The sequence below is a fragment of the Anabrus simplex genome, chromosome 2, assembly GCF_040414725.1.
Source record: "Anabrus simplex isolate iqAnaSimp1 chromosome 2, ASM4041472v1, whole genome shotgun sequence".
NCBI lineage: Eukaryota > Metazoa > Arthropoda > Insecta > Orthoptera > Tettigoniidae > Anabrus > Anabrus simplex.
The window spans coordinates 1,054,085,282-1,054,109,304 of NC_090266.1; the positions used below are offsets into that span (position 1 = coordinate 1,054,085,282).

Below are 24,023 nucleotides of genomic sequence, written 5' to 3' on the forward strand. Positions count from 1 at the left end.
TCTAAACTGTTCACTTAATACTTACTATGTCATTTAGTAAAAACTTTAAAATAGAATAATTTTCAAATCATAAAATGAATAAAATATATTATGTTAGTTACTATACACGAGAGTTGGGACAAAAGTAATGGCAACTACTTTTTTTCTTGAAGATACCAGTCTGGTTGGAAAATGTGACATATACAGATGAAAGGACAAGGTGTTAACTACACGTGTGGACAATGAATAGCACTAAAATATCATAACACACTAATTTATTACGGTACTATACAGGGCAATATGGCCTTCCCTGTGCAAAAGAGTGACAACACAGTACACATAAAGTTGACAAGACAAACCTGGTCCTAAAGTAGTCCCCTGCTACTCAGGGCGAAATATCGGGAGATTATGGTGGGTGCTCCAATTCTTCCCATCCCCAACATCGCAGTACTGCCTACACACTCTGATTTATGTGGTTTTGCATTGTTGTGGAGGATTATTGCACTGTCCATAAGATCCAGACGTTTCTCCCGAATGCCACGTTGTACCTGTCGCACCAGGAAGTCCCTGTAGTACTGTGCGGTCACTGTTCTGCCATGTGGAACAAAGTGGCAAACAATGACACTCTTGACGTCATACGCGACGATCACCATCAATTTGACTGGGGAAAGATTCTAACGGACCTTCTGCCTCCTTGGTGATCCAGCAAGTCGCCACTCCGCGGACTGATGTTTCAGTTCTGGTTTGTATGCCCTGGCCCAAAATTCATTGATGGCGATTATTCGTGACAAGAACTGATCGCTGTCCTGTTACCAGCGTGCAAGGTGGTCGAAGCATATTGCATAGAGCACCCACCTTTAAAACCTTATTTACACTGCTGAAGTTCTAAAACCTTTCACATAAATCGGAACTTCTCCTCTTACACTCGTCCGACCATGCAAGCCATTTAAACCGTCAAGTTCTTCAGTTTCAGCGGGTACCAAATTTGTCAGAATGGCAGCAAGCACAGGAGCAAGGATATGTTATATTGGTTCAGAGAAGTATAATTTTGTTTTAACCCTCGACTGGTGTTGTGGGGTTATTAAAGATACCAGTGACTTTTTACAGCCCTGGCGCTCCCTCTGCATTCCAGTCTGGCTATCGCCGTTCACTGTAGCTGCCACTTAGTGCAAAGTCAACTGCTATCTTGAGTTGTAGCTTTTACTAAATATTGGTTTTCTCAGTAACTTGATTTAAATATTGTGGATTTAAATATTGTGGATTTAAATATTGTGCAGTGTCGTTTATGACCCCACAACGGCGTTTGTGTTACAAAGTTTGTTGTGACTTTAAATTTTGTAAGAGTTCGTATTTCATTCGAAGTGCATGTTTCATATCTTTTCTTCTTGTAAGCCATGCTATGGCTTCCATATCTCACTCTACCATGTCAGTGTGTGATCCTAGGATCAGGACACGCAGATGGCCTCTTGCGATTTTCTTCACCATCCTCAATATTATTGGAATAAATTCTTTCATTGTACAGACATCGCACAAAAACTACATGCCTCTCATTAGCTTTCAGTTTCTGAAAACAATGAACGGACAATTTACTGAACCCTACCTCAATGAAAGACTTGTCAATGACCGACTTCCGAAAGAATTGTGAATGGCAGTGTCAAGAATTTTTAATAAGAAAACTATTCCAAAGGTGCAATCATCCAATCAAAACTCAAAAAGGTAGTGAAGTGCACTGCCTCCTCGCTCTGCTGAAAAAGAGACAAATCAGTACTGTGTGAAATGTGACCGTCCAATCTGCCAAACTTGCCGTTCCGTGGTGTGTAAGGCTTGTGGAGAAGATGACATGCAGTGGGTATTAAGTGGTTGTGAAAATGACATAAATGACTGTGAAATTCAAAAGTTTTATGAGTTTGGTATACTGTAATATTTAAATGTACCTTTGAATTTGCTTTGGAGTAATGAACATTTAAAATTTGTTTTCATTTAAGTTTAATTCATGGGAGTGTGATTTTCTTTTAAAATCAGTGACGGTAAAACAATTGTGCATTATCTCACAAAGATGTTCATTTCTCATTGTAGGCAATGCAAAATGTATAAGGAAACATAATTGACGTGTATGTATTTTTGAAACTTAAATAAAAGGTGTTTGTGGTCATCCATTCTATGGTATCATTTTCGACCCCAGAACGCCATTTACGTACCAAAGCCTTCACAACGCCAGTCGAGGGTTAATTTTGACAAATTTGGTACCAGCTGAAACTGAAGAACTTGATGGTTAAAAACGGCTCGCATGGTCGGACGATATTAAGAGGAGAAATTCCAATTTATATGAAAGGTCTTAGACCTTTAGCAGTGTAAATAAGGATTTAAGGAAAGGAGAAGTTTTCAAGAGCAGAGGAGACAGCATTTCAAATAATAATATATAGTGACTAACTTAATAGGATTTATTCATTTTATGATTTGAAAATTATTCTATTTTAAAATTTTTACTGAATGACATAGTAAGTTAAGTGAACAGTTTAGACACAAAAGAGATATTTTAATGATTTCAAGATTTATGTATAATGTGTTTTGTTGATGACTGTATTGTACAAATGTGTCAAGTCCAAAGAGTTTTGTTTGATGTTCTGCACTGCTGAGGAACAGAGCAGTTGAGGTCTCGAAACGTGTACGGTAGGTAATTATAATAAAATGTGAAGTTTTTTTTTTTTTTTTTTTTTTTTGCTAGTTGCTTTACGTCGCACTGACACAGATAGGTCTTATGGTGACGATGGGACAGGGAAGGGCTAGGAGTGGGAAGGAAGCGGCCGTGGCCTTAATTAAGGTACAGCCCCAGCATTTGCCTGGTGTGAAAATGGGAAACCACGGAAAACCATTTTCAGGGCTGCCCTACTATCTCCCAAATACTGGATACTGGCCGCACTTAAGCGACAGCAGCTATCGAGCTCGGTGAAGTATTGACAAGCCAGAAAAGTGTTTCATAGAAACTGAATTGAACCATCACGGTTAAAATAATCAAGTTGCCTTAATATGATGACCAATTTCTCCTCTGGTGTAATACTTTTGTACATTATTGTATCAACACCTGTTATGCCCTCTTTGATATAACTTTTAAAAAAAGAAGACAATTTTGCCATACAAAAGTAATTAAAGTATTTAATGTCGTCTGCACAAAGTGCACTGAAAAGAGTGTAGAATATTGTCTCCAAGCCAACATTAGGCATATACCAAACGCTTTCTTCTTTTTTTGTTTTTTCTTTCTCATAAGCAGAACTAGCAAAAGTAGGTCCTAACTTGATGACATGTTTTAAAATTATATACTGTATATATGATTTCAGGTGTCACCACCATTATTCTAGTACAATAGAGGCCTAAAGCCTTAACTCCATACTGAGCCATGCTACATACAGTGAAAAAACTGTGCTGAATAGGGCACATTCACCTTACCTAGACGGGCTCATAATTCAGTGAGAGCTGAGCAACATCCCTTTATCATTATTGCAAGGTGAGTCGGAAGCTTTTGTTCTTTGTACATTATCGGAGGATATCAAGGAATGTATGGTCGTACTTCTTAGCAAAAACTAGGTATTTTGTGGAACGTAGATTTTCATTGTAATCTTGCTACAGAAAGAGCTCACTATCATCTCTTAACGAGGTAATCTTTTATTATTTTAGCAGTTAAAAAAGAAAAACAGAGCTTATTTCAACAAAATGCTGTAAATGTCACATATAAAAACAACATAATAAGAAACAAGGGTCCTCCTTCAGCACACTACTTGTTGAGAAACTACTGGCTGCTGAAGATCAATTAAATAGCATGTACCTGTGTATCCGAGTTCTCATCTTCAATACTGCCTGTCTCGTACAGCTGTGAAATATACTGCCACTTGCTGACTAGACGTTGAAACACTGTTGGGAATACAAAAATATTTTCATCATCTTAAACTTGTTACAAGAATGACATTTATTTCTTATTTTCTATTCTCATTTTTTATATCATAATAGGGTATAGTTTAGGAACTATAAAATGCCTCATTTGTAGTCTATTTCTTTTAATTCTGTAATGTAAGTATCTCTATTCTATTGAATTTGTGCTGATGATGATGCTTGTTGTTTATAGGGGCCAACATTGAAGGTCATCGGCCCATTCTATTAAATTTTTCATCATGTTCAAACTATTTAAATGTTACCTTATTTTATGATATTGTAATTATGCAAGAAGTTTCAGTAATATAAGGAGACAATGCAAAGCAAAACATGGGAGGAAAACCGACAGCACACAAGCACACTGGCTTTATACTTACACCCCTATGATATAGATGCAACCATCAAATGACAATGGTAAGACAAAAAAAAAAAATATATATATATATATATATATATATATATATATCATGAGGTACAATAAGTTTATTAGGCTCTTCCATTCACCTCATATTGCCCAAAAGCCAAAGTTAATTCCTATATACTCAGTTTTATTAACAGTTTTCATTCTTAACTTCTTCAATTGGCTAATATATACTTGTTACAAATACAAGTACACAACTGCCATTTTTTCCACCAGTTAGTAATCAGAATCATTTGCACCACTTTCATATTGTTTACTTACAACCTGATCACAACATACCCAGAGAAAACCCAACTTTCACACTCCAGTACAGAAAGATCAGCATCAGAACACAGTGATGTAAGGATAATTCAGTGAGTAAAATACCTTCCCTATAATGCAATACCCTATAACTTAAGTTCATAGTTGTGGCCTAAGGGTTAGTATATCACCTTCACATATTCTTCAATTGTATTTTCAATTCTTGCTTTTGAAATAATCCATGAAATCTATTCTATCCTTGCTGTTGACCCTGACTACATCACTCAGTGCTTCATAAAACACCTATTTCATTCTCTTCTGCTCCCTCACATTGTGAAAACTCAGAGACATTTCACACCGTAGATCCTGCAACTTAATCTAGCCACATAATTTGTTCATTGACATGACTAACAGAAAGTATGTTTTAACACAGGACTGTATTAAACATTTTTGTTGCCCCTGGGTATTAACAAAATGCCACCCCCTTCCCAACAAATTACTGATATATGTGAAAATAATCGAGAAGACGATGAAATGAATAACCAAAAAGGTAAGGTAAAGGAAAGGGTTGTTCTGCCCGAAGGCAGGTCCGAACCTCCGCAGAGGTGTTCCTGAGCCGGAGTTTACATGCGGTAGGGTGGCCAGTTCCTTTCCGCTCCTCCATTCCCTTACCTCCCACCAACAGCGCGTGGCAACCCATCCAACTCCTGACCATGCCCAATGTTGCTTAACTTTGGAGATCTCATGGGATCCGGTGTTTCAACATGGCTACGGCCGTTGGCAATAACCAAAAAAAAAAAAAAGTTAAAAACATTAAATAGGAAAAAATACATGGAAATACGAGGACTGGGCAAAAGTCATGGCAACTATTTTTTTTTCTTGTAGATATGTGAACGGATCAGAAACATATATGTGTCGTGTGGAAATTCTGCAGGCATAGTGTGTATGCAGAACAACAGACAGCTCTGTGATAGCTGGTAGTAGCGCAGCAAGGGCTGTAAAATCAGTCAGTTGGTGAGTGTCGTGCGAGATGGAAGTAACCTGTGTTGAGCAGCGCGCTTACGAGGACGGTTTGAAAAGATCACCGCTAGATGTCAGTGCTAGTGCAACGAGGTTCCAGCGCATTAATCACACATCCTTTGTGAGTGAACACGTGGCACGTCAGTGCTCTAGCTGCAGGACTGTGGTAGTGACGACTCTTTGTTGTTGTTCCCGCCTAGTGATTTGTAACAATGGAAAAAGCTGAGATTCGAGCAGTGATTAAATACTTTGTAAAGAAAGGTATGAAAGCAAAGGAAATTCATGCCAACTTTCAGAACACACTGGGGGATTCTGCTCCTTCATTTTCAACTGTTGCCAAGAGGACCAGCGAGTTTAAATTTGGTCGGGAGAGCTTGGATGATGATCCACGTAGTGGACGGCCAAAAAGTGTTACGACCACAGAATTTATCGCAAAAGTGCATAAAATGGTCATGGAGTATCGTCGACTGAAAGTGTGGGAGATTGCTGAAGCTGTAGGGATGTCTTCTGAACGGGTATATTATATTTTAACCGAAGAATTGGGTATGAAAAAATTATCCGCAAGATGGGTGCCACAGCTCTTGACATTGGACAATAAACGCACCAGATTGGAAATGTCCGAACAAAGTCTGGCCCATTTTCAGTGCAACCAACAAGATTTTTTGTGCTGGTTTGTGACTACAGATGAAACTTGGGTCCACTACTATACCCCAGAGACAAAACAGCAGTCAAAGCAGTGGAAACATGTTGATTCACCACCACCAAAGAAAGCAAAGGCAGTGCGTTCGGCCGGAAAGGTCATGGCCTCAGTTTTCTGGGATGCAAAAGGCATTCTGTTGATAGCTTATCTTCCTACTGGCCAAAGAATTACGGGGCAATACTATGCAAACCTCCTAGACCAACTACAGGAAAAGATACGCGAAACAAGGCCTGGTTTGGCAAGGAAAAAGGTCATCTTTCATCAGGACAACGCTCTGCTGCACCCAAGTGTTATTGCCATGGCAAAACTTCATGAAGTGGGGTACGAATTGTTGCCACATCCACCTTATTCACCTGATTTGGCACCATCAGACTTTCATTTATTCTCCAAGCTGAAAATTTTCCTCGGTGGACGGAGATTTTCTACAAGGGAAGAACTGACAGCCGAATTGGAGATATATTTTGCAGGCCTGGAGGAATCTCATTTTCGAGATGGGATCAAGGCACTGGAACATCGCTGGACCAAATGCATTAGTCTACAGGGAGACTATGTTGAAAAATAAAAGCAGTTTCACCGAGGTAAGATACCTAATTCTAGTACATTCCGAGAACTTTTCAAACCACCTATGTACATCAAAATAGCCGTTCTCTGAGGGAGAAATGCAATGGAATGTCACAGTGAATTAGTGGAAGCCCTAGGGAATAATGCCCTACCATACCGTACAGTAGCACGGTGGGTAGGAAAGTTTCAGCAAGGATGTGTGTCAACCAGTGATGAGCAACGTTCGAGACGACCTGTCAGTGTGCGGACCGACGTGGCACATGCCGTCATCGAGCAGCTCCTGGATGAAGACAGACGATGGACGCTACTGAAGTTAGAGAGGGCAATTGGCATCGAGAAACGCACCGTCCACAGGACATTGCGTAATGAGCTGCAACTGCGCAAAATCGCATCGCGGTGGGTACCGCATGCACTGACGGAAGTTCAAAGGTGGGTGCACTATGCAATATGCTCCAACCACCTTGCACGCTGGCAACAGGACGGCAATCAATTCTTGTCACGAATAATCACCATCGATGAATTTTGGGCCAGGGCATACAAACCAGAACTGAAACATCAGTCTGCAGAGTGGCGACATGCTGGATCACTAAGGAGGCAGAAGGTCCATCAGAATCTTTCCCCAGTCAAATTGATGGTGATCATCGTGTATGACATCAGGGGTGTCATTGTTTGCCACTTTGTTCCGCATGGCAGAACAGTGACCGCACAGTACTACCGGGACTTCCTGGTGCGACAGGGACAACGTGGGGTTTGGGAGAAACGTCTGGATCTTGTGGACAGTGAAATAATCCTGCACGACAATGCAAAAACACATAAATCAGAGTGTGTAAGGCAGCTACTGCAACGTTGGGGATGGGAAGAATTGGAGCACCCACCATACTCTCCCGACATTTCGCCCTGTGACTTTGATCCCATTCAAAAGATTAAGGAACCACTACGTGGTAGGCGGTTTGCACCACGAGAGGACATTGCTAATGCTGTGCGCCAACAGGTGACCCGATTCACACATGGTGCGGCAAATGCTGAGGCAGATGGTATTCAGCGCCTCCCACATCGTTGGCAGCGTGTGGTGTCAGTAGCAGGGGACTACTTTGAGGGTCTTTAAGCCCAGGTTTGTCATATCAACTTTATGTGTACTGTGTTGTCATTCTTTTGCACCGGGAAGGCCATATTGCCCTGTATACTACCGTTATAAATTAGTGTGTTACGATATTTCAGTGCTATTCATTGTCCATAATGTAGTTAACACCTTGTCCTTTCAGATGTATACGTCACATTTTCCAACTGGACTGGTATTTTCAAGAAAAAAAATAGTTGCCATGACTTTTGCCCCAACCCTTGTATATAACACTTCAAAGGTCAATAAAACTGTGGATGGTTTCATGTATCAAGAGGTTTTCTTTGCACTTTTTACTGGGCAAAGGCATTGTTCACATCATCACAGTCTGGAGATTTTAAGAGTTCAAATTCAGTGCACAGGGAAGAAGTCCTGCAAACTTTTCTTAGCAGGTAAAAAATGAAGATATGTTTTGATTAGTTGTAATGACAAAAATGAATGTTTGGCTGAACTGCTGGATACAGGGGCACACAGGTACAAATACAAACATATGTTCACATTATGGGTATACATTTTTCAAACCATTTTGTCAAATCAAAGATATGATTTCTTGAGCAAGTAAATGAATACATTCTTGAATTAATGCCTCATCTAGGTCAGCACTATAACGTGAATGTAGAGCTGCAGATGATGAAGCCACAACTTCAGATGTCATTTAGGAATGAAAAACTGTTTTTCATATCTTTGTATTTTTCCCTGAGCTTTTTGAACTCCTCAAGCACTTGGTCAAATATTACCAACTAAGTCCCTAGTTGAAATTCTGCCCTCGGATCAAGTCTTATCTCATTATGAGAGTTCATAGCTTCATCAACAATTAATTTCCTTTTCCTTTATCATTTCTTATTAGAGTCATATTGAGCGAGTTAAGATCAATTTTTTTTCAATGGTCATACATATTACATATGTATGCAGAAAATCATAGAATTCAACTGCTAAACTGAAATCACCATTAACTACCAGTAACTTTCTCATTACAAGTTCTCATTTTTCTAAAACTGCTCCCCAAGTAGTTGCCAAAATAGGTGTTTCCAATCTTTCCTGGCTGTTTAACAATCCTGCAGCTTCACTTCTTGTCACAGATTTTTCAGTAGTACATTTTTTTAAACTTTACCTTGCACAGACACACATAGGTCTTATGGCGATGATGAGATAGGAAAGGGCTCAGAGTGGGAAGGATGCGGCCATGGGCTTAATTAAGGTACAGCCCCAGCATTTTTCTGGTGCGAAAAATGGGAAACAATGGAAATCTATCTTCAAGGCTGCAGACAGTGGGGTTCGAACTCATTATCTCCCGAATGCAAGCTCACATCGGTAGTACTTTCTTCAATATTACTTTGTTCCTAACAGTTGATCCCAAGCTTTATTTAAACTGTAATCTGCATCATTTCTGGCTGACCACCTAGTTTTTTATGAAATGAATTTCACTTTGGCTTTGCATTGATGATTATGTTACATAAATTTAAAAAAACTATTATAATTGTTCCACCTTGTCAATACATTCCAATTTATTCACAATTCAAAACTGAAAAAAACATCACATTAAATGTAACAGTACATGTTCCAGCCTCATTAGGCCATCTTCAGCTGCTAAGCAATAACGTTAGCTTAGATTTTAATGTAATGAAAATTGCAAAGTATGAGTAAAAACTTATATTCATATGATATACTTTAAGATAAAATAGATGCATGCTAAAGCATCATCAGATGAGAGAGTCACTCAATGGGGTATACAGTATGTAATGAAGTCAGAATGGATCTGACAATGAAAAGTTTAAGGTGATGCATGGCAATGATATTATAATAAAAATATGTATTGCTTCTTAAAATTAGTTCCAGGTAAAATATTACAATGAATATAATTAGAATGTTGTAATCACATCTATAAACAACATTATTATTGTATTGAATAGGTGGACATTAAAAGTTTATTCACTCTAATTCTCAGTTCAATACGGACAAAAAAATGAAATTTCTTATGTTAACTAACAGGTAAAATATTGACAGCTTCGAAATCGAATTTATTAGAATTGTTGAGCCACTTAATATGAAAACATCTAGAATGTTTGAGTTTACAAATGTAGAGTAAGTTAAATGTAATGCCAGCCAGACAATAGTGTAGAAAACTGCTGTCAGGTCATCTTGGAAGATGTGAAATCTAAAAGGAAACAAAAAAAGAAATAAATATTAAGATGAAGGAAACAGGATATAGGGAAAAGAAAAACCATATAGACCAAAATATAGAAAAACAAAAAAAAACCCTCACTTTCCCCCATATTCGCACCATAACATAGCTAGCGTACAGTCATGTTGTAACGTGAATACAGAGCTGTTGAAAGTGATTTTTTTTTCTATATTTTAGTCTATATGGTTCCTCTTTTCCCTATAGCCTGCTTCCTTAATATTTATTTTAGTTTTCTTCATTCCTTTATAGATTTCACATATCCCAAGATGACTTGACAGCAGTTCATTTTCTACACTACTGTCTGGCTGGCATTACATTTAACTTACTCTGATTTGTAAACTCAAACATTCTACGCTTTTTTACTTTATGTGGAACAACAATTCTGATGAATTAAATTTTTGAGCTGTCAATATTTTACCTGGAACAAACTTGAAGGAACAATAACTTTTTTATTATAATATACAGTATATCATTCCAAATTAAAAATGAAAGAAAGCTTCTCAAAACTGAAAGAAGAATTATTAGAACCTGCATAAATAAAAATTATCAGGTTGAAGGAGTCTGGAGAATCCTCCCCAATGAAACTGTCTATCGAGAGATTGACCCAGTTACCAGCACGATGAAGAAGAAAAGAATCTCTCATTTATTTCACATCTTAATGATTACCAGAAAACAGGATTTTACGACAACTGGTGATGAGAAATCTGGGAAAGAAGACAGGAGGGCATTGGATCAAAGAAATTCAAGAGGATCTCAAAACAGTTGGACTCAAAATTACAGATGCAGAGAACAAGAATAAAATTACCACCCTTCTTAAGAAACACAAATTTTCAACTGAAATGATGCACAGAAGGCCTGGGCAGATAAGAAGAATCAAATAGTACAACCTTCAAAGGAAAAGTGTATTCGGAGGACTCAAGTGGTCCAATGTGGCCTTTAAGTCAACAATAATATCATTGTCATACACCACTACATTTTGTGAAATAAAACTGTTGATTTCAGTGTTAAAACTTGACACAATTTCGGTAGATATTTCGTGAAAGAAATTATATACTGATCGATGTTTCTCGTGAAATCTTCCTTATAATATGGGGTAAATGTAACTACCTAATTTTGTGATAAGGGGTTTTAAAGTGAACTCTTATAATGTATCCCTGTTATTAAATCTTAGAGCAACCAAATATACAAAATACTATAGAAGTAAATATATAAATCACTAATACCTCGAACTGAAGTTAGGTGGTCTGTCCTGTAATATGAATCTATACAGAGCCCACATATTTTTACATGTTGAATTACATGCCTCCAAAGTACAAACTAAGCATGGTTTCAACATTATCAGGATGCAGAGCTGTGCGACAGTCAGAAAATACCTTAATGTAAGCAGAGAAGCTCCTCTCGCTGACCACATTAGATGTTGGAAAGCATACTGCTTGCAAACACCTGGATGCAAATTCACTGTGGTCTTCTACCAAACCACGTAAAACTTCATTAACAATGTCTTCTTTCTTCTACTATACCAGATGTACTTTCACTGCATTTTGCAAAGCCATATAGCTCTGGAAGATGTTCATAGATTTATGCTGGCACTCCTCAGCCGGGGATATAACTTTCTGAGCCCAAGTTGGCAGGTTCGATCCTGGCTCAGTCTGGTGGTATTTGAAGGTGCTCAAATACGTCAGCCCTGTGTCGCTACTTTTAATGACATCTAAAAGAACTCCTGTGGGACAACATTCCAGCATCTCAGAGTCTCTGAAAACCATAAAAGTAGTTAGTAGGACCTAAAAGCAATATCATTATGACTACTCAACCAAGAGATTTATTTAAAATAGAACTACGAACACCGTCATATTTTACATTCTTCCTTTTATATTCATCCACTTCCTCATGCCAGGATTATCCAATTTTCCTAGAAGAATGTTGGCTTGCATGAATGCTTTTGTTGTGTCTATTACAAATTCCTCTCTATCACCTTTCAACTTCTTTGCAATGTGTAGAGTATCGCCAATTGTTACTTGCTTCTTTCTTCTTCTTTTTGTGTGTTTCCGAGTCTCTGCAGTGTTTATCGCATGTGTCTTTTCGTTTCCACTTAAAACAAACATTACAATATTTACATATTAGAATATTTCTTGCAGTATCAAATACATAGAATCCCTCACTGTTGTATTCCTCGGCACTTGAAAAAACTATTGTGACTTTAGTTTTCAGCATTTTTATACTTAAATACTGGACATTTGCCAATAAAGGTTTATAAGTTGTGAACTCTCACTGCCAAAGAGTACAAAGCGCACTGCTGTATCTATGAATAGTCTTGCTAAAACCACAATGCCATTTGCTATAATCGATAACAGATATCAATTTTTATTGATTGCCTTAGAGATATTACATGTGATCAATATAATTTTTTGATCCATATTGATGATATTTGATTGAAATATCAAGTTATTTTATTAATTTGGCCACCTAATAAAAACAATGAATCTTGAACTGTGAATAAATTTATTGTATTGATTAGGTGGCCAAATTAATAAAATAACTTATCGTTATTATTTCAATGCCTTAGAGATCATGGAACTGAATACACATACTTATGATACACAGTACGCATCCCTTTACGTGCACTTGTGTGGAGAATATAGAGCGCTATCCAGCAACTGAGAAGGAAACTACAATAGTCAAGTTTTCAGAAGCAGCATTTAAATGTTTATTGGAGAGCTTTTCCGATACTATTTTGCATTTTTCAAACCCAGTGGGGAATATTTCCTGATTATTTGTGTAATTCACACAATAAATCAGATTTTTCGATATTTCGCTAGTTCATTTTGCTAAAATGCGGTACTTTAAACTACCTAGAATGTCATAAAACTGTTCATTGTCAGACCCATTCTGACATCATTATACCACACTGAATGACTGTCTCAACTAATGATGTTTTAGTATGCATCTATTTTAACTTAAAGTATATCACATGAATGTACATTTTTACTCAAATTTTGTAATTTTCAATACGGTACTTTAAATTCTAAGCCAATGTTACTGTTATGCAGCTGAAGATGACGTAGTGAGGCTGAAACATGTACTGTTACTTTTAATCTAATGTTTTTGCAATCTTGAATTGTGAATAAATTTAAATTATAAATATTATATTATATTATATTATATTATATTATATTATATTATATTATATTATATTATATTATATTATATTAAAATTTAAATTATACTGGCTTTTTAGTTTTTATATTTCCCTCACTGAAATATTTCCTGGAACAGTTAGATGTGTTCGTAATGTTTCTCACCTGCATGTTGAGGAAATAAAAAAACAAATACAATCCTTGCAGTAACTCAAAGAAGTTGCATGACTCTTTGCAAAATTCAGCTGCATGCCACCCAACCAAATTCAGTGAATGTGCTGAACAAGGGAACAGAATAGCTATACTTTTTTTTTTTGAAGCATGTTCATCAATTTACACTTCCTTTTAGACATTGTAGTCACTGAGCTCGATAGCTGCAGTCGCTTAAGTGCAGCCAGTGTCCAGTACTCGAGAGACAGTGGGTTCGAGCCCCACTGTCAGCAGCCCTGAAGATGGTTTTCCGTGGTTTCCCATTTTCACACCAGGCAAATGCTGGGGCTGTACCTTAATTAAGTCCACGGCCGCTTCCTTCCAATTCCTAGGCCTTTCCTATTCCATCGTCGCAATAAAACCTATCTGTGTCGGTGCGACGTAAGGCACAAAAAAACATATTGTAGTCATGCAACTGATCAACTACCAAGAATGAAGGCGCAATGTAGGAATCAACAACAGCAAAGAACACTAACAAAGTAACAAAGAATGTCACAGAGCACAGCAAATTACTTATCAAAGAGTCTGCTAGACAGTACAGCCAACATCTTAAATTGAAAAGTCCCATATAAACGTTTGAAGTATTCCATTTGGGTATGAAATATTCCAGCAATGCATCATCTCATTTATTATGTTGAAAATTATGAAAAAAAAACCTAAATAAAAATGTGAGACAAAAAAACCTAAATAAAAATGTGGGACAAATAGCTGTACCAATGGAGTCTTGTGGTGACATGGGTCAACTCTATTGAAATTGGGACGGTTCCCAAAAATTCGGGGCGAACAGTAGCCTTAGAGTAAGATGTCCTAAGGTCACAGATATCCCAATATCCATAAATTACAAACCTGTGAAATACACTGACTTAGCAAATGTCATGGGATAGTCACCTAATAAGCGTGTGGGGCCTCCTCTGGCCCTGCGAACTGCAGTGAGACGCCGTGGAAGTGAGTCGACGCCCCTGGTAGTCCTCTGGACGCAGCTAACACCAAATCATTTGCAGAGCGGCCGCCAATGCTGGTCTGTTCGTGGGTGCAAGATCCATGGCACAGAGTCTGTGTTCCAGGACATCCTAAATATGCTCGATAGAGTTCATACTGGGGCTCCTGGGTGGCCATGGCAGTCGTTGGACCTCCGCTGCATGTTCCTGGAATCATTCCCGGGCGACGTGGGAGCGATGTGGTGGAGCGTTATCATCCTGAAACACCGCAGAACCGTCTGGGCGCTGGAAGGCCAAAAATGGGTGGAGATGGTCTATGAGCAGCTCAACATACCGCGTACCATTCAAAGTCTCTTCCAGAACAACTAGGGGGCCCATTCCACACCAGGAAAATGCACCCCAGACCATAACAGAGACACCAGCGCCCTGGACCTCACCTTCGAGGCAGGCGGGATCCATTGCTTCATGTGGTCTGCGCCATACACGGTGCCTCCCATCGGCATGGTGCAGTTGAAATCGTGATTCGTCCAACCATATCACGTTATACGCCATTGTTCCAGTGTCCATCCCTGGTGACTGGCGACAAATGTGCGTCGTTGTGCCCAATCGTAATCTATAATTTTCATTTCCGTATTGACAATTGCACAATTAAAAATAGGAGAGGATTTCCACCAATCAATACTTATTTATTGTATATATTAAATTACAGGACCGGTTTCGACCTCATATTCAAGGTCATCTTCAGCTGAACCATACATACATATTTATATAATGAAGCTTTGATTAAGATTGTGGTGTTGAAGGAATGCCATATGATGATGATGTACATTTAGTTACATACTGTACCAGGAAAAGTTGTGGGCAAAGGGCATGAGTAGGACCTCAGGGAGTGGAACTGGGTTTTGGAGCCGATACAGAGAAGGATAGTCTCGCAGAGCGAATAATAGATGGTAAATAATTTTTTTTCAAAACAATTTATTAATTTCTCACCCTGCGGTATGATTGTTGACTCATAATTTATATTGAAATTAAATGTTGAAAATAATCTTCTTGAAAAAAAAAATGGCATAAATATCATTGGTTTCAAAGTCTTTCATATGTGTGAATTTCCACCTAAAGTCTTTTTAAACCTAGGCACACTTTTATAATGGTAAATGGATATGAGAAATTATTAAAAGTTTTCAGTTCTCAGTTCGTCAATCTCGTTATACAGCACACTTGAAATCCTACAGTCTTTCTACGAGAAATGAAATTGAAATTAAATTTATCACTTTTGAGAAATTATGGAAATTGTTCACACGCGACACTGAAGTTTCACTGTTCAAAATAAATGAAAAAGTTTAGTCAGTTTGTTACTCACTTATGACAAGAACTGTTGTTACCAAATGTCGAAAGATGGACATCTGGAATGTTCCATGTAGAATCAGGATCGGCGATGTTGACGTTCCCGATGAGGTGATGACAGCTGGAACTGTTGAGTTTCGCACACGAAAATTCATTTAGTGCGACTGGTTATCACTTACACTGTTGAACACTATTTATGGCGTATGAAGAATCACAGTCCTTTCTGTACTAAATACTATTTACAGTCGTTATTGAAACGTTCTTAATCACACAGTTCACACTTGAAGAAAGAGAAAAAAAAAGAAAGCAAGTCGATAAGCACAGTCTGTGAACACAGTCATTAAGTTAGATTTTCTGCTAATCCTGTTATATTAACTCAGAAAAGTTCTTACTTTTTCATTCAAAATATTGATGTGACGTGAATAAAGAAATATAATGCAATACTCGAGAAAAAAAAATAAGTTCTGGTGATTCTTAAGTATTAGGCTCTGTAGAAGTTTAATGTTACTTGACGTTGCCTAAGTCCACACGTAATGAAATAGTTAATATTTGTACTCCAATAAGTTCACTCGTGTTACAGTCTTAAATGTCTTTTTAGGATTATATTGTAATCGCGACGCGACATACTAACTGCAGTGCGACGTCCTTTATCGGCGATAGAATTTCGCGTTCTGGAGATACGACGAAAGTACTTCTACCGTGACTGCGCGAACATACTGTACGCGGGCCGGTCTCTTCACTATCTCACTCACACAGTTGTCTGCTTGTCCTTGTACGGTACTGTACTGTACTGCACTGGTTTGCGGGCTATCTGGCCTTGACATATATAGATACCAGCGCAGGGAGGGGTGGCAGCTCTCTCTCGGCCATGTGACCGTAATTACGTAATTTCGTTGAGACTTTAAATTGTTATAACTCAACAACCGTTTGATGAATTAATTTGAAATTTACAGGGATTAACTTTTATGATGTTTGCTATAATTCAGCGTTTGTCCCGTTGAAATTGGTTAAGGTGTTAAAAAGCTGTTAAAAGAAAAATTCTTTCGAGAAATATCTCTAGGGGAGGTGAGCTTCGAGCGACAGGTGACGTCACTTGACTCCGCCTAGCGTACTCGTAGGGTCTGGCACATACTGGAACATTCTTTACATGGATGTTCGTACGTCGGTCGGATCTTTAATGCTGGAAATAACATTTCTTTCAATTAATATGGACCAGGACCTAGGCCTTCCTGGTACAATACAAATGGGGCATGTCTTAGCGTGAACTGGCGTATATGTCATTCTGTACAATATTGCAACTGTATGTCTAAAATGTTGAAGGTCTTAAAACTAGTGTATAAAACACGTCTTTTCCTAAACTAACTTATATATATATGTACAAGATAAAAACAATATATAAAAACACTTCATGCATATGAACATTCGTTCTTGCTTGGTGGTCTATACATCGACTAACTTCCGTATTTAAGTCTTATTCACAGTTGTGCACTTCAGCTGCTATTCTTAGAGTTTGTAAAATTGCATGGATAAAAGTTTTGTCTTCCTGTGCGTATGTGAGATAAAACACTTTCAATTTAAAATAGGTGCCAAATGTATGGATGAAATTCAAGTAAAATATGTTCAGCTCTGCTGTGTGTGTTGCCCTTTTATTAGAACCAATTCATGTTGTCTTTTTGGCGTCCGTAAATTTGGATGACATTGGTTTCAAAGTAGTGGCTCCTTTCCCATTTGTAGCTGTGCAATGATGTTATGTTTATCTGTGGAAGATAAGATTGAGTTATAAGTGATATTGTGTGGAGGAATGTCTAAGGGTTATGTGTGTGAATTGGAATATGTACTTACTGTTGTTGGTGTAGCTGAGTTGTGTTTGACGTGCGAGCTTGTAATGTACTACTTCGTGTTCTTCTTGGGCTTATACTAGCTGCTGTGAGGGGAAGGGAAGGAGGGGTAGGGAGAGTTGTTGTTGTGGGGGTAGGGATGGAGCTGGGTGTGTTGTTTGGTGTTTTTCTGTTGCTTGTTGCGTTCTGTTTATCGATTAACTTAAGGTAAGGGTTTTTTAGGGCGGGGATAACTGTATTGAAGATGATGTTAGTTTTTTCTGTGATTTCATTTATGTTGTAATTTGGATTGGTATACTGATCTAAAGTGATGTAAAATTCTTTTGTTATGTTGAGCAGGGGGCCTTTGGGGTTTATGTTTAGGATTTGCATATCGTTATCGATGTTTGTGAAACTGTGTTTATAGTCTGCGACATGTTGTCCTATTGAGGAAAAATGATTGTGTTTCACTGCGTTTATGTGTTCGTTATATCGGGTTAGGAAGTTTCTACCGGTACGTCCGATATAGCTGGTCTCGCAGTTATTACATTTGATGCGGTATACCCCTGAGTGGTTGTATTTGTTGTTGCTGTTGATTGTCCTGACATTGTGTATGATGTTGGTACTATTGTGTGTAGTTCTGAATGCTATTCTTAGGTTATGTTTTTTAAAAATATTAGTTATGGGGTATATGTGTACATTATTGAAAGTGAATAGTGCATAGTCTTTCTTGGGTTCGTTTGCTTTTGTTAGTTTGGTTTTGGGTTGGGATTTTATTTTATGAATGATTTTGTTAACCATGTCTTTCTTGAATCCATTGTTTTTAGCTATGTCATGAATTAATTGTAATTCTTTGTTTAGATCTTCTTTTGTTAACGGTATATTGAATGCTCTGTGTATCATGCTGTAGTAGGCTGCTCTTTTGTGTATGTTGGGGTGAACGGAATCTATTTTAATTGTATTTGAGGTATGCGTGGGTTTTCTGTATATTCTGTAAGAAAGGTGGTCATCATGTCTAGTTGTCGTTATGTCCAGGTAGTTCAGTTTGTGATTGTTTTCGGATTCCATGGTAAATTTTATATGGGAATCTATTGTATTGAGTTTATCTAATATATCACGAACACGAACTCTCCTACCTTTCCCAATGAAATCACTGAACACAAATTCCACCCACCCGTAAAAAATCTCACAAATACGTCTTTTAACGAAATGGAAACTGTTATCTTGAGCAAGGGACCCAAGCACAATTGGGGTAACACATCAACTTTCCAGAACATTACAACTACTATCACCGAAATAGAAAACGCCATACAGAAAATCCCACATGAGCTACGAGACGAAGTCAGATATGATATTAAAAAAAGGCTCCCACAATATATTGACAAAATTCACAGTAACTCCCAAAATAATAAATCAACCAATAAAGTACACATAAACAAACTCAAAGACAAGATAAAACAGAATAATCTACTAATAACGAAAGCCGATAAGGGCAATACCACAGTTATTATCGACAAAGACCAATACATATTGAAAACCAAAGAATGTTTTCAAGATAATACTTTCCTCATCAAACGTAAAGACCCGACCAATAACATACAAAGGAACCTCAAAACCTTATTAAAAAATACACACTTTCTTTTAACAGAAGTAGAATCCTCTAAACTTATAGCAATGAATCCTCAAATACCTACTGCTAAAGCTTATCCCAAAATACACAAAGACCATATTCCAATGAGACCTATTATTAACTACAGAGCAAGCCCAACCTATAAACTTTCGCAATTTATTCAACGATTTCTCAAAAAGCACTACGTATTCTTAGCTAATAAAACAGTACGGAACTCAATAGAATTTTGTAATAGGACAAAAGGATTAAAGATTGAACCATATCACAAACTCGCATCATTTGACATAATAAACATGTACCCAAACATTCCCACAAAACGAACAATAGAAATCATTGAATCTAACCTAAAAAGTCATAGCAATCTAAGCACTTTGGAAATAGAAGAGTTCATTAAATTACTTAATTTTGCCATTAGTAACAACTACTTTAAATTCCATGATACTATCTATCAGCAACAGGGTTTACCAATGGGATCTCCCGCTTCTGGTATAATTGCCGAAATTTACATAGACTATTTAGAGCACACATTCATCAACAAAATAGACCATATATTTTTTTGGTGTAGATTTGTTGATGATATCTTTATTATCCTCGACAATAGGTCCACAAATGAAACTGATATATTAGATAAACTCAATACAATAGATTCCCATATAAAATTTACCATGGAATCCGAAAACAATCACAAACTGAACTACCTGGACATAACGACAACTAGACATGATGACCACCTTTCTTACAGAATATACAGAAAACCCACGCATACCTCAAATACAATTAAAATAGATTCCGTTCACCCCAACATACACAAAAGAGCAGCCTACTACAGCATGATACACAGAGCATTCAATATACCGTTAACAAAAGAAGATCTAAACAAAGAATTACAATTAATTCATGACATAGCTAAAAACAATGGATTCAAGAAAGACATGGTTAACAAAATCATTCATAAAATAAAATCCCAACCCAAAACCAAACTAACAAAAGCAAACGAACCCAAGAAAGACTATGCACTATTCACTTTCAATAATGTACACATATACCCCATAACTAATATTTTTAAAAAACATAACCTAAGAATAGCATTCAGAACTACACACAATAGTACCAACATCATACACAATGTCAGGACAATCAACAGCAACAACAAATACAACCACTCAGGGGTATACCGCATCAAATGTAATAACTGCGAGACCAGCTATATCGGACGTACCGGTAGAAACTTCCTAACCCGATATAACGAACACATAAACGCAGTGAAACACAATCATTTTTCCTCAATAGGACAACATGTCACAGACTACAAACACAGTTTCACAAACATCGATAACGATATGCAAATCCTAAACATAAACCCCAAAGGCCCCCTGCTCAACATAACAGAAGAATTTTACATCACTTTAGATCAGTATACCAATCCAAATTACAACATAAATGAAATCACAGAAAAAACTAACATCATCTTCAATACAGTTATCCCCGCCCTAAAAAACCCTTACCTTAAGTTAATCGATAAACAGAACGCAACAAGCAACAGAAAAACACCAAACAACACACCCAGCTCCATTCCTACCCCCACAACAACAACTCTCCCTACCCCTCCCTCCCTTCCCCTCACAGCAGCTAGTATAAGCCCAAGAAGAACACGAAGTAGTACATTACAAGCTCGCACGTCAAACACAACTCAGCTACACCAACAACAGTAAGTACATATTCCAATTCACACACATAACCCTTAGACATTCCTCCACACAATATCACTTATAACTCAATCTTATCTTCCACAGATAAACATAACATCATTGCACAGCTACAAATGGGAAAGGAGCCACTACTTTGAAACCAATGTCATCCAAATTTACGGACGCCAAAAAGACAACATGAATTGGTTCTAATAAAAGGGCAACACACACAGCAGAGCTGAACATATTTTACTTGAATTTCATCCATACATTTGGCACCTATTTTAAATTGAAAGTGTTTTATCTCACATACGCACAGGAAGACAAAACTTTTATCCATGCAATTTTACAAACTCTAAGAATAGCAGCTGAAGTGCACATCTGTGAATAAGACTTAAATACGGAAGTTAGTCGATGTATTGACCACCAAGCAAGAACGAATGTTCATATGCATGAAGTGTTTTTATATATTGTTTTTATCTTGTACATATATATAAGTTAGTTTAGGAAAAGACGTGTTTTATACACTAGTTTTAAAACCTTCAACATTTTAGACATACAGTTGCAATATTGTACAGAATGACATATACGCCAGTTCACGCTAAGACGTGCCCCATTTGTATGTAACTAAATGTACATCATCATCATATGGCATTCCTTCAACACCACAATCTTAATCAAAGCTTCATTATATAAATATGTATGTATGGTTCAGCTGAAGATGACCTTGAATATGAGGTCGAAACCGGTCCTGTAATTTAATATATACAATAAATAAGTATTGATTGGTGGAAATCCTCTCCTATTTTTAGTTGTGCCCAATGACATTGGGTTAACAGTGGCACCCATGTGCGGCGCCGGCTCCCATACCCCATAGAACCCATGTTCCTACGGATTGTCCACTGGGAGACGTGTCTAGCATGGCCTGTGTTGAACTGAGCTGTGACTTGTTGCACGGTTGCCCGTCTGTCACTCTTGACAATCCATCTTAGATGTCGCCGGTAACGGTCATCGAGGGAGGCTGGACGGCCGGTCGTTTGTCTGTTGTGGACGGTGACCATTCCACTATTCACGATACACCCTGGACACGGTTGATCATGTGAAGATGAATTCTCGCACCACTTCCGAAATCGCACTTCCCATCCGTCGGCACGACCACCATACCCCGTTGCAAGTGACTAATCTCATGTTTTAATCCGTATTGAAATCTGTTGATATACAATAATAAAGTTTTATTATGAATCCACCTGTTCAATACATTATAATGTTGTTACATTTAAAATAACTTCATTAGTTAAAAAGTTATATATGGGACATGTTTCGCTCCCTTACAGAGTATCATCAGCCAAATCTGAATCTCAAATAATTGTTACTTACGTAAATAAAGACTTAAGAACTATTAGAACATTTTTGACAAACTTAAAAGTTATTCTATTAGAAAAATCATAAAATATAAAATCTTTGTATACATGGCTTAATTACATGTGCTTAATAGGAAGATAGATTAAAATTATGGAAGAGAGAGTACTAAAATATAAAACAAATAATATATATATTATGTCACAAAATCCTAGAAAGACATGAAAATCAATCTTAGGAGCTAAATTTGAGGATTTTCTTGGCAATGAGATCTGGTAAAAAAGTTATTTATCCCTTGTGGATAAGAGTCTATAAAGATTCAAATTTATCGTCAATTTGATGATTGAACTTATAACAGGATAAATGTTGGTCTTCAAGAAATTTAAATGCTTGTTGTCATGTGACCTCGGCGAATGCTGTTGAAAAGATATGTTCTTATAGATGTCGAGGACCGTTCGTTGAACTAATGGATTTGATAGGGATGATTGAAAGGGACGTAAATCAACGTTTGTATTGAAAGCTGCTGCTTGGTTTATCTTGTTGAATGTCTGTAACAAGAAAAGGAATCTTGTAAGTAATCGGAATTTGTGTTGCTAGTTGAGAGTGTGCTTCTAGAAACTTCACTTACCCCTCCAATTGCTGTTTGTCGGTTTGGTGTTGTCCGAGGTTATGTGGTGACTGTCTGTTCTGTGTCTACTCCTTGTGTTGTAAGAGTGAGGTGGTGGGGGGTGAGGGGAGGGAGTAGGGGTAGGAGGAGAAATGTTTGTGGGTGTGGTTTTGGAAGGGGAATGTCTAGTAGGAGCGCAGGGAGGGGTTGGGTTCTTTAATGTTGGATGATTATTAGTTGTTTTGGGAATGAAAACTTTGGCAAAATTACTTTTTTCTAGATTAAGCGTCTTTAAGAGTTTCGGTAATTGTTCGTGTAACGGATTTCTTATTTCAATTTCGTCATTTAAATTTTTTTCCTTATTGAAATACTGATCTAAGTGGATATAAATATTTTCTAATTCTGTCATTAGTTTACCTTTTTCTATCTTCTTTATAATTTTTAGGTCTTTCTCTATGGTTGTAAATTGGTGGCCTGACTCTCTCATGTGAGCACTCATCGCAGAATGTTTGTTGTGCTTTGTAGCATTAACGTGTTCTAAGTATCTCGTGAGAAAGTTACGGCCAGTTTGGCCAACATATGAACATTTACATTCTACACATGTTAATCTATAGATGCCAGAACTTAGATACGTGTTCTTGTTGGAATGTATACTATTGTGGTTGAAAAAAATGTTTCTGTTAGTATTTTGTGTTTTGAATGCTACATTCACATCTCGTTTTTTGATAGGATTAGTTATTTGAAAAATGGCTGGACTGGTGAATGTAAATGTTGCGAATTTGGACTGCTTAGTTTTTTCGGGAGTAAGATTAGTTACTAACTTTTGTTTTACTTTATTGATGATCCGATTGACTATATTTATTTTATATCCATTAACTGAGGCCAGATCTTTTATAAAATTGAATTCCTTTTTTTAAGTTACTCTCTGAAAGGGGGATTTTGAAAGCTCTATATACTAAATTGTAAAAAGCCGCCTGTTTATGTGATTTTGGGTGAAGAGAATCATTTTTTATCGTTAGAGGAGCGTATGATGGTTTTCTAAATATTTGAAATTCAAATCTATCTCTTATTCGTGTTACATTAATATCCAGGAAGTTTATTGAGTTGTTAGTTTCATCTTCTTTCGTGAATTTTATATTTGGGTCAATATTA

The 24,023-nt window shown here is 37.3% G+C and overlaps 1 protein-coding gene across 2 annotated transcripts in view; it reads right to left on the reverse strand.

Annotated features, from left to right (window-relative positions):
* Ranbp21 (exportin-5-like protein Ranbp21) overlaps positions 1-24,023 on the reverse strand; it is a 417,228-nt gene that overhangs the window by 82,617 nt on the left and 310,588 nt on the right. For both annotated transcript variants that reach the window (XM_067141992.2, XM_067141993.2), the window contains exon 14: positions 3,800-3,885. In XM_067141992.2, coding sequence (XP_066998093.1) covers positions 3,800-3,885 — 86 coding nt within the window. The remainder of the gene's footprint in view (positions 1-3,799; positions 3,886-24,023) is intronic.